Consider the following 12,313-nt stretch of genomic DNA (forward strand, 5'->3'; position numbering starts at 1 on the left):
CAAGAATCAAAACATTTTAAGCATTGTTCAAACCGTAAACCCTAAAATTTCAAATCGAAATATCTCAATCAAATCTCAATAATATGAGCAATAACTTGATCCAAACAAGATTACGGGAGATGTGATAACATTATTTTCCATTTTCGGTTGCCGGAAAGTAAGCAAATCGGCGAAAATGACGTTCGTCGTGGGATTGCCGTGGGATGCGTTAAAAATTCGAATTTTCTTTGAATTACACAGTGAAAATTTGCTGTGTTTATATATGGGGGCATTTTCGTCATTTCACAAAACTTGGGTATTTTTGCTTTAACCTGAATTTTTTGGGCAATTTCGCTTAGACCCCTTTAATTTTGCCTAATTTTTAAAATTTCCCTTTTATCTTTAATTTAAAATTATCTAATTATATGGTGATATGTCATTATTTGTGTATAAAGTTGCGCATATATCCCTACTAAAAAAAACACTCCCACAAACTTTATAAGGCTTGCCATTAACTAGGAGATATATTGCAGCAAGTCTTTGATGTATTGATTTGAGTCAACGTCAAGACTTGAGAGATTAGGTTGTATTAATGTTTTGCTATGTTATTAGATTATAATTCAATAAATCTCTATGTTCATAGTTTTTAATGATTTTAAATTAAAAAAAAAATAACACCTAATCACATGATGACATGTCATCTGTAATTATCTATTTAAAATTATGTGCATATAATATTGCTCTTTGTCTCTCCGTTTGAATTCCAATTTAATTGAGAAATTCATGAGTGGAATTTACGGTAGAAGCTTGTGAAACACATAATAAATAATAGATTGATAGAACTATCAACTGCCAACAAATTCTATGATGGCAATTATGACTTTCTAAACTTTATTGTTACATAGAATCAAAGCCATAACATTAGAAAACAACAGGCTACATCTACCAACTGCTTGCTTTAATATCAGTAAGAGCACATGCCCATACTTTTTTTTTTTAATTACTAAATGTGCCTAAATCTTATCAACCCAATTTTATTTTATTTTTTTCTTTGGCTTTATTGACTACTCCCAAGTTTGAGCATCTAGTTTAAACCTTCATTTTTCCCCCTTAGCATCTTCATTATCTATAAGACTCCGCCCATGTTATCACTTGCTATCCATAGGGTAAATTTGTAATTCTAAATATAGTAAACTTACCTTTAATAATAACAATAAAACTCTCATGATGCATTTTTTAGAGTCTAATAATCTGATTACCGTTTCACTTTATATATTAAAATTGATTTTATAATAGTTTTATTCTTATTTATTAATTTTTGTAAGACAAAATAATTTTATTTTTAATTAAATTGAATAGGGTGGTTATGTGCCTTGTTATAGAGTGCATGATGCATTTCATGGGTATCCAACCCTACCACTTTCACAATTATTATCACTTATGCACATATCTGATAACTATCTAAATGTGTAACACTAGCTTAAGATTGTTGGCTTTTTCACTTAGATTTGACTCAGTCTGAGCTTGTACTATCGTCCACATAGTCGAACATCTTATCTATATCTTTTTTGAATTTTTTATCCTCTAATAGCTCATTATTTTTCTTATTTAACTTTCCCTTTTTATGCACATAGCCTAAGGGTATAATCATCTTTTGTCTTTCTCTAAAGGTACATGATCGTGTGCTTTTCGACCTACACACGTGCATATGCACGAGTGTGTGGTACTTAACACATGATTGTGCATAGAACAGGTGCACACGGGGAGGTGACTTGGACACACTCCCATGCACTTTGCTTAACGTGTACCTGCCATGTGTCTTTTGTTGCAAGCCATCCACTTTTGGAAAGTTATACATGGGTGTGTGTCTCATACTATACAGTCATGCATGTTTTCTCTCAGAACAAGTGTGAGAATCTCAGACTTTTGAATTTTCTAGAACGACACACTGGTGTGTAAAGGACTATAAACGATTGTGTGTTGCTATCTAACAATCGTATCCTAGGATTTCTATGCCTCTCTGATCATGATTGAGACAATACTCAAACAACTTGGGTACAAACAATAGTCTTTAAACATCCTAAACATGTTGTTTCTACCATTCTTTTAACCATAACGCATATTTAGTCTCATTGTATCAATCTAAGAACATTAAACATTCAAGCATACCTTTATCCTAACAGTACATCAATCGTGTCATACATTGCCATAGAAATTTTACATGCATATCCATAGTGTTTTATAGCCAATGACCATGTCAAAGAGTCATACATGGTATTCATAATATATTCAAAATGCAAGGGCAGTAGTCGTTAACTCATACAACCCTATATAAAATTCTATGATGAAAAAATCCCATGTTCTCATCCCAATATCACATATTTGGCCACATAAACCATAAAACAACATATTCAAGTTATAAACCATACAAGAAGTCCTTTTAAATATTCATACAACAATTAATCATGCTTAATAAACTGAAGTCAAGCCAAAACACCACTTAACTTCTTATGCTTGTCGATGAACTCTTCTCGAAATTGTTGACTTTTGGTGATCGATGATGACTTCAGAGGTGTCCAAGCAACTATCCTCCCATGACCCTCTCTCAATAGTCTGCGATTAAGAATCAAAATATGAGATAATTAAGGTTGATCGCGTTTTTATTTTAATTTTAGGATGCGATAAACAGGCATGAATGGGCTATATATGGTCGTGTATCAAATTGCATAACTAAGACAACTCCCAATTTCTCCGCGATTACAATTAGATCTATTAAATTAACTTTCTGTCAACCAAACACGACCATGTATGCTTTCATACACAGACGTGTACCTTCAAAAATTATTAATCATTGAATTTAAAACTAGAAAAAAAGATTGAAATGCCCTTGCATTTACCTGTGGGTGTTACACTTTTGACACGATGATGACCTAATTTTGTGGCCTCTTTTCCTCTTCTCTCTTGATGTTAGATGGTGACGAAACATCCAACGATGACCCAATTCTGGTGCGATGGTGATGCAATTTGGTTTTGAAGCGATAGTCGTCTCTTTCTGAACAAAGAAGAAGAGACGAAGATGTCTCTTTGTCTCTTTCGATAAAGAGATAAAAAGACATCTTTTCATCGACGAATCTCTATTCAAGAAGAGACAATGATAATGTTGGAGATGTTACTATTACTAGAAAGGAAAGAAAGAAAACCTAGGGATTTAAAAAGAAAATAGTTACTTTTCGAACATTGAGTGAAAAGAAATTATTAAATTTTTAAAATTTAAAAGAAAAATATGATAAAATTTTTACTTTTTAAAATTTTTTAATAAATGATAATTTTATCCTTAACTTTAATTAAAATTTTTAACGAAAATTAATTCATAAATAAATTTTTGAGTTTTTGAAAATTACAATATAGGAATTTGAATTTTCACTGTACCTAAGGGGGAATAGTCTTCTGGCCTAAAATTAAATTACCAAAAGGAGAGCAAGATAGTCACCCACCAACCTGTCACAGTTTGACAATGACCTGCAAATACGAGGAGAAGGAATTAACCTTCTGGCGACGCACTAAAGTGGGACCGAGGGAGAACTGTGCCTGTGCCTGTGCCACCTTTGTCTCTTCTTCAACTTCTCCTTATTTAAACTTCCCCCTTCCATCTGCCTTTCAGATCTTTCACCACCAACGCTTACCCTTTAATATCATCAGTACTCTTGTTTTTGTTTTGCTCTTCGTTGACTTCAATGGCGGAATCCGACAAATGGGTGTTGATGGCCACGGCTCAGACGCCCACCAACATAGCCGTTATCAAATACTGGGGCAAGCGAGCTGAAACCCTAATTTTGCCTGTTAATGATAGTATCAGTGTTACGCTTGATCCCAAGCACCTCTGTACCACCACTACCGTTGCTGTCAGTCCCGGTTTTGAGCAGGATCGGATGTGGCTCAATGGAAAGGTGGGTTTTTTTAAAAAAAAAAAAAATCCGGGTTTAGAGTGGTATTTTGATTTGATAGGGTTGATTAATGTTGAGAGAATGAATTTTAAATGAGGAAAATTTTTGTTGGTATTTTGTATGATTTGATTTTGTTGCAGTTTTGTGTTGTGATATTTTAATAAATGAGCTAATATTTTTGAAAGAAAAAAGTATTACTATTAGGGTTGAGGAAAAGGTAAAATTCCCAGTGGGTAAACTTATATGAAAAGTGGTTGGATTTCTAATTTCTGGAATACAAAGATTATAATTTTTGTTAGTGAAATCAGTAAAATAAATCATGTGATGGAATCTTTTGATGTCATCTTTTTATTGCTTTATTATGAGAAAAAAGAATAGCAAAGTAGTTTAGTTGTTTTTATTTTTTTAATCAAGATCACATCATGGATGTTGAGATTTATTCTCTTAAAGGTTATTATCTTTTTGGGTAGTGCTGATTCATGGCACTTTTTGTTTTTGCTGGTTAGTGTAGGAAATTTCTCTTTCTGGAGGGAGATTCCAAAGTTGTTTGAGGGAAATTCGAAGTCGGGCATGTGACGTTGAGGATAAGGAAAAAGGTATCAAGATAGAGAAAAAGGACTGGGAAAAATTGCATGTGCATATCGCTTCATATAACAATTTCCCTACTGCTGCTGGATTGGCTTCCTCTGCTGCTGGTTTTGCTTGTCTTGGTAATATATATGTTTATCTATTCTTTACTCTCTCTTTAAAAATTTTCATTCGGAGTGTTGTGCTTATATTTTGAAAGTTCATTGGTGGAAGATGGTAATGATATAATGTATGTGTATGTGTGACATTCATTTTTGTCCTGCTTTTGGCAACCTACAGATCAATTATATAAGCTTTGATATGAATATCTCTGTTTACGGGATTATATATATATATATATTTAGTTGAAACAAAAGCAATTCAGCATCAATTTATTTGATTATTTTGCAGTTTTTTCCCTTGCAAAGCTGATGAATTTGAAAGAAACTCTGAGCCAGCTTTCTGCTATAGCCAGGTATGCCTTGTTCAGTTTATACACACCCACACACATAAAATTTCATGCCTCTAGCTGCTTGGTATTCTTTGTATTATGTTAATCTAATTGTTGAGTACTTTCTTATAAATAGGATTTAAAATACTTCTTGTACTTAATGTCCCCATATAGGCAAGGTTCAGGCAGTGCTTGTCGTAGTCTATTCGGTGGATTTGTCAAGTGGATTATGGGCAGAGTAAGATTAATATTGAGATTCATCTTTGTTTATCTGCCAAGAAATATTTATTTAGAGCAACTAATTCTGACAGTTACTAATATGTGAAGGATGAAAATGGAAGTGACAGCCTTGCAGTTCAACTCGTAGATGAGGAGCACTGGAATGAGCTTGTTATTATTATTGCTGTGGTATGCACTTCGTTTTTCCATTTGGCATTACATCATTTGAACAACTTTACTGGTTGCTTTGGACCCTTACATTTCCTTGAAATTTTGCATAGCCAGTTTTTTATCTCAGTTGTTTTGGTTTGTTTTTTTTTCACCTCCACAAATTGCTGTTTTAGTTTACTCCTAACTTGTTTATGAGAGTAATAGTAATCAACTAAGATTTTTGAAGTTTGAACTCTCTGTTTAGATGCATTCCCATGTGCATCTTTTTCAATGTCAGCGATTTATGATTACATTGAATGTAAGTCTTTGGTTATTGTCAATGGTTTGCTAGGATTTTCATCTGGGGGCACTATTTATGTATGTAAATGCTGTTTTTTTGACCTATCTGTCTCTTACCTAAATAGGAGTCCTATGTTGTTTAAGTCAGAGTTATGATTTTTTTCCATGTACTATTATTTTTTATAGACAAGTCCACTCTGTTTTACATATTCCTTTCCATTTCAAGTATCCATTTGGAATTTTGTGGTTAACTGCCTTTGAGATGAACTATTACCATTTGAATATGAAGTATTGAGTTTTTTATCCTCACAAAAAAAAAAAAAAAAGGAAGTATCATATAGCTATAATTAAGTTAACGAGATAACTATCAAGTATCAAATTGGTTGTAGAGACATGTAACCTAAGCACATCTGTGTTATGACTTTTCTGTGCTCAACTGATTATTTAAACACATTTTTAAATATAAATTTAAGGTGAGTTCGCGGCAGAAGGAAACAAGTAGCACCTCAGGAATGCGGGACAGTGTTGAAACAAGTTTGCTGTTACAGCATAGAGCAAAGGTGCAGTTTGATTTTACTATCTGACGTCTGCCATTTTTCTTCTTGAGTGACATTTTGAAGTTATACACAATTGTTACAACAGAGCTACCTAGCAGTTACTCTAGATGATAATATATTGAAATTCTCATGGTATCTTGTCTTTTTGGGTAATTTACCTCGAGTAGAGTATTTTTAGTGTGATAATATTCCTGAGCTCTTGCTTTAAAGCCCTTATTACTTGAACATTTGTCAAATTCTTGAGATTGTTCAAGAGATTTAACATGTTCTTCATTTATTGAATTTTTATAGGAAATTGTACCGAAACGCATAGTAAAAATGGAAGAGGCCATAAAAAATCGCAATTTTTCATCTTTTGCACAATTGACCTGTGCTGATAGTAATCAGTTTCATGCTGTCTGCTTGGATACATGTCCCCCTATTTTCTATATGAATGACACATCCCACAAGTAAGTCATTTATTATTATGTTTATTTGCTTATCATCTGCATCATCAATTGCAGGGTTAGATATTTATGTGGAAACTTGTTTCAGGATCATTGACTTGGTTGAAAAGTGGAACCGTTCTGAAGGATCAGCTCAGGTATGATTGTTTTTACAACCTTATTGACCTGCTTGTTAAGGATGTATCGGCTATTGATGCCCTAGTGTGAATTTACTCCTGCCTTGTGGCCGTTATAATTTTTTTTTTAGAAGTAAAAATTTTATTCTGCTTATCAGATCATGTACCTGACGTAGAAAATTTGACAGGTGGCTTATACTTTTGATGCTGGGCCGAATGCAGTTCTGATTGCAAGAAATAGAAATGTTGCAGCTCAATTGCTTCAGAGGCTGCTTTTCTTCTTCCCCCCAAATTCTGATAGAGACTTGAACAGGTAAGTTTTCTTTTAGAGCATCCTCCTCTTGAATGATAATTTAAATTTTAATTTCTTCTAATTTTTTCCTCTTTCATTTTCAGTTATGTGCTCGGTGATAAGTCAATTCTACATGATGCTGGCATTGAGCATCTGAAGGATATTGAAGCATTGCAGCAATCCCCGCCCGAAATAAATAACATTCCAGCCCAGAAATACAAAGGCGAAATCAATTACTTCATCTGCACAAAGCCTGGGAGAGGTCCTGTTTTAGTTTCTGATGAAAGCAAGGCTCTTCTCAACCCTGAAACTGGGTTGCCTAACTGAGCTTAGAGCATACATAATTCTTTCATTTCATGCTTTATCTGGATATTAGCATGATTACATAACTCAATGTATCAGAGATTACTGTAAAGTGATTATCTGAATTTATATGGCAAATTTGAAGTTTGTGTTGCATGTAGTTTAATTTATTTGAGGTTCATGTGCTCTTGTTTGAGACAAATAATGAATAAATATTTTGGCATTAATATTCTTGGTTTTTTTCCTCACCCTGTCTACATTTTCTGCAAAGTGAGTAAACTCATAAGATCAAGTCTGAAATAACCCAAAAGTTATTTTTACGAAAAAAAAAACTCCTGTGGTACTGTAATGTATTTGGAAATGGAGAATTTCCTTTTACAAAATATCTATATCACTAATTGTCTATCATCTTCGATGATAAATAATTAAGGGTGGACTTGAAATACGTTTGTTTGAGTTTGATATGAGTTTTGTTTAAACGAATTCAAATTTGAGCGTGACATATATAAATTCAAGTTAAAATGTATTTGAAAATTTTTTTAAATGATGTTGCACAATCTATAAGGGAACCAAATTCAATTGAATAAGTTTGGTGAATTCGAGCTAAGTTTGACTTGTTTACAAGAATCTGAGTCAAACACGAATTCTCTATTCATGAAGTGAGCCAAACATGAACGAGTTATTCTCCAGACTCGACGAGCTTGAACCGAGCTCCTTCGAAAATGAGTTTCACCCTGTTTGGATACTGTTCAATTCGAATCAACCCCACAAACAATAAACTAATCTCTTGAATTTGCACATCTGTGTGGAAACTCTAACCGACAAGGCCATGTTAATACGAGTTCGAGATTGCTAACATCATTGACAACGTCAAGGTCAAAACAATGAAGGCATCCCATCGAATCAACAATGTTCTATCTTTGTCTGAGAAAGCCTATAATTTTTAATACAATCCTAAAAGCTATTCTTATTTATTATTTTGTTTAATATAGAATTAAATAAGATTTTTTTTAACAACAAGGAATATAAAAGTTTTGATGAAGTTAAATTACATGAAAATGAGTTTAAAAAATCAATAAAATTATCTGTACAATTTTAAGTACAAATAATGATATATCATAATGTGATTGAGCTGTTTTAAATTAAAAATAAAGTGATATTTAATCATATGGTGATATATCAATATTTAAATATATTGTTTATATATATAATATTACTATGAAAAAAATCATTTTCTCAATTTTCTATTGCTAATTTTTTAATTATTAAAAATATGGAAATACAACTTAAGAAGTCTTGAAATATATTTTATTTATACAAATAATATAGAGAGATAGAGAGAGTGAAAATTCTTTAAGCAGAACTGTTTTACTATTTTATAAATGAAGATCAAATAGTGATATAATTAGATCTGACAAAATTTGACACGATTTGTTAATCTGACTCAATGTAATATAAAAAAAAATCAGGTTAAAGTTATAATTTTCGATATGAAAAATAGTTTGGGTTGACCTAAAAAAAATTAGGTTGTGTTCAGGTTGATGTGAAGCTAGTCCGAATTGACTCGAATTAACCCAAAAAATTTGTAACACTCTATTGAATTATTATTATTATAGTTTCAAATCTGGTTTAAATATATATTTTTCACCATTTCCTCTTTATATTAATTCAGAAGATAATGACTTTAATTTGAATGAGTTCATAGATGATATTACTAATACTAATACAAACAAACAAGATATTCAATAAAAACAATGATCTAACACTCTTTCGTATTAGTTATTTTCCAGTTAAAACTTAATTTTAGTTCTTTCATTAGTGCAATTATGATAGTTACTTTAAATTTAGTTATTTCATTAGTGCAATTATGATAGTTACTTTAAATTAATTTTTAAATGATTTTGCTTTTAAAAACATTGTCTAGGTTAGTTAGTTGTCTACTTGCAGAAGCTACTCTTAGGTCTTTTGATAGAAATTTATCATTTTTTACTAAGGAGATTTATTCGAATATAACAATTTTTTTTTACAGACTTGTAAAAAACTATTTGTAGTTTATTTGTTTTTTTTCGTTGGAGTGTTATAAGTTCTATTAATATGAACTTTTGATGTTTGGTGTGTCATATTAATAAACTTATTGATAATTTTATTATTTATGAAAGTAATATTCATCATATGAATTAAAAACTAACTTTCTTAAATATTTGACATGTAGTTGTTAATTTTATTATTATCTATTGCATTACGTTGAAGTTGAAGTTGTAGATTTATTTAGGTTCTTGATTATGATATTCTTTTTTTATCCTTACAACTGATCAAATAAAAGACAAAAAAGAAACCATTAGTATTAACTTGAAATAAAATAATTTTGTTTTGATAAAATATTATTTCGTGTTAAAATGTCTTTTCACATTTTTTTTTTAAAATCATGGTATTTCATGATATTTGATAAAGTGTGTTATTTCGTAACAAATCATATCGTTATATATTATATTTTGACATGACTTTGTTAGTTGCGTAATTTGGGTTAATTCAGATTGGGTCAAATTAATTCGAAAATATTTCGGTTCAATTTAGCGTTGTAAATTTGTTACACGAAACTATTTTAGGTTAGGTTAGAGTTTATAAATTTTACCACAAAACTTTAACTGACATAATACGAATATAACTTGATAACATAAGCTATCAGGTCTACTCAAGACAGTGTTGAGTGAAAAACTACTATATATATTCAAATTTTCTTTGACTTTTAAGTGTCTTTTTGGTATAACTTATTATTATTAAATTATGATTATAGGAATAACTGATTATATGATAAGCAATTCTTGTATGTTTGGTACAATTTATGATTTTCGAGTTTTAAATAATCATAATGTAATTGTGACAGTCTAACAAATAATAAAAAATTGATTATTTGTATTAAAATGTACCATTATACTTAAATTTCTAGATTGAATTAAAAACGCATACTATTTCTCCAACATTGCAAAGTGAAAGCTAACATTTAATATATTAGGCCAAGGACTTATTCCCACCTAAAGTATGTTGTTATCCCTAATTTTTACTCTTTAACTTTAAAAAACTCATTTACTAACTCATGAACAGTTAAGTCTGTTAGTTTTAAAAACAAAATCATCATTTTATTTATAATATTGAAAATAAACTAAAATTTTATCTTTTTTCCCCTTAAATTCTAAAACCTAACAATTTTCTCTTTATACTAAGTTTTAAAAAATAATATTTTTCCCCCTAAGATTTAGTTTTCAATTCCCGGTGATATCTCTAGTGTCATCATTGACAACATCTCCCTCTCGATCTTTCTCTTCCTCCGACGGTATCTCTCTCAACGTCTCTTTCTCTTTCAACTAACTATTTAAGCTAGAAAAACGAAGAGCTTCGTCGGGAAGACATAACTCTTTGCTTTTTTGGCTTGAATAGCTAGCCAAAGGAAGAAGAGATGTCCAGAAAGACACCACCAAAGGAAGAGAAAACGTCGAAAGGGAGGGGTTGCTAGAGATGTCACGGGGAATTGAAAACTCAACTCTAAGGGGAAAAATGTTATTTTTTAAAATTTGACTTAAGGGGGAAATAGTTAGTTTTTAGAGTTTGGGAGGGGGTGGGGAAGAAATAAAATTTTATGGGGTTAGAGTTTTATTAACTTTAACCCTCCATAGGTAGGTAAATGAGTTTTTCAAAGTTATAAATTGGGAATTTGGAAAAATAACATACTTTGGATGGAAATAAGTCATTTGGCCAATATATTATCATATCAAGAGAGTTGAGTTTTCCTCTCAATCTAATTTCTTATTTTACTTTTTTTTTTCCATATTTAATAAAATTGGATACACGACAATTATAAAAAAAAAAAGGAAATAAATTTAAGAGATTGATCAATTGTGAAAACTCAAGAATAATATAATAACAAATTTGACCATATAATAATTTTACATTTAAAATGTTTAATACTAATTCCATATAAATATTTAGATAAAGCAATAAGTTTTACGGGTAGTCAGTTACATAACAAAAATCATGATAAATGCTTTATTTAGATAAGAACAAACATAACAAGTTTGATTGTATATTCCTTGCAATAAAAGATAAAGTCAAATCGAGTCAAATTTGAATTTAGGTTTGATTGAGTTTGACTTAGTTTAAAATAGTCAAGGTTGAGTCTAATTTTAAGCTCAATAAATTTTAATAGAATCGAGATCGAGCTCAACTTGTTATGATGACTTGATTGATTATTATAGAATTTTTTTGAAATTTAATCTTAGTTTTAAATTTATTCATTATTTTTTTTTTTAAATTTATGTTTTTTAATAAAATAAAACATTAAAATAAATTGAACTGTGATACGAGAAAGAAAGAAGAGTAAGTTTATTTATAACAAGTAGAGAGAGTTATTAGAATGCTTTTGACCAACTTTACATAGTGGGTAAATTTCGGTTTAAATAGATGAGCTCTGGAATCCTCATGTGATGGGATTAAGTTCAAGACCCAACGATGTTATATCAAGCCAAATCTTGAATTATGGGTCTAGTTATCGTATCCAAAATTTGTGATAAGAAAATCATATTCTAACTTCGAACATTGAATTATTTGAAAACTATCATATAATCTCATCCTATAATTTGATTTATCACAATACCTGTTAATTTAAAAATAGTGTTATATATATAACTTTTGGTATAAATAATGTCGTGTTATCATATGATTAGACAGTTAAAAATTAAAGATAAAATAACACTTAATCATATAATATAACACATTATTATTTATGCATAAAAATTATACATATAGTAATATCGTTAATTTAAATGTTGGAATGAAACCTAAATCATAATTAAAAGCACAAAAATTAATATATGATATGTGTAAGAATTAAATTCTTATTTTATTTATTAACATACAATCATTAAAAGCGGTCTCTAGTATTAAAATTCTGAACCAATTAATTAACATATATGATGAAAAAAAAATGTCATTATT

General features: G+C 30.3%; 1 protein-coding gene across 1 annotated transcript; it reads left to right on the forward strand.

Moving 5' to 3' along the window:
• Window positions 1–3,541: 3,541 nt before the first annotated feature.
• On the forward strand, window positions 3,542–7,551 carry LOC123205993 (diphosphomevalonate decarboxylase MVD2, peroxisomal-like). The gene is made up of 10 exons (XM_044623081.1): window positions 3,542–3,926; window positions 4,435–4,633; window positions 4,902–4,965; window positions 5,116–5,179; window positions 5,269–5,349; window positions 6,084–6,170; window positions 6,459–6,616; window positions 6,702–6,750; window positions 6,918–7,042; window positions 7,126–7,551. The coding sequence occupies exons 1-10, from the start codon at window positions 3,714–3,716 to the stop codon at window positions 7,346–7,348; spliced, it is 1,263 nt and encodes a 420-aa protein (XP_044479016.1). The 5' UTR covers window positions 3,542–3,713; the 3' UTR covers window positions 7,349–7,551.
• Window positions 7,552–12,313: the final 4,762 nt, after the last annotated feature.

The sequence above is a fragment of the Mangifera indica genome, unplaced genomic scaffold (assembly GCF_011075055.1).
Source record: "Mangifera indica cultivar Alphonso unplaced genomic scaffold, CATAS_Mindica_2.1 Un_0021, whole genome shotgun sequence".
NCBI classification, from domain to species: domain Eukaryota; kingdom Viridiplantae; phylum Streptophyta; class Magnoliopsida; order Sapindales; family Anacardiaceae; genus Mangifera; species Mangifera indica.

Bases quoted from the DNA above. Each gene is read 5' to 3' on its own strand.
- LOC123205993 (XM_044623081.1), top strand. From the start codon at position 3,714: ATGGCGGAATCCGACAAATGGGTGTTGATGGCCACGGCTCAGACGCCC. The intron at 4,966-5,115 runs GTATGCCTTGTT...GTCCCCATATAG, and splicing joins CAGCTTTCTGCTATAGCCAG to GCAAGGTTCAGGCAGTGCTT. The intron at 5,180-5,268 runs GTAAGATTAATA...TAATATGTGAAG, and splicing joins TCAAGTGGATTATGGGCAGA to GATGAAAATGGAAGTGACAG.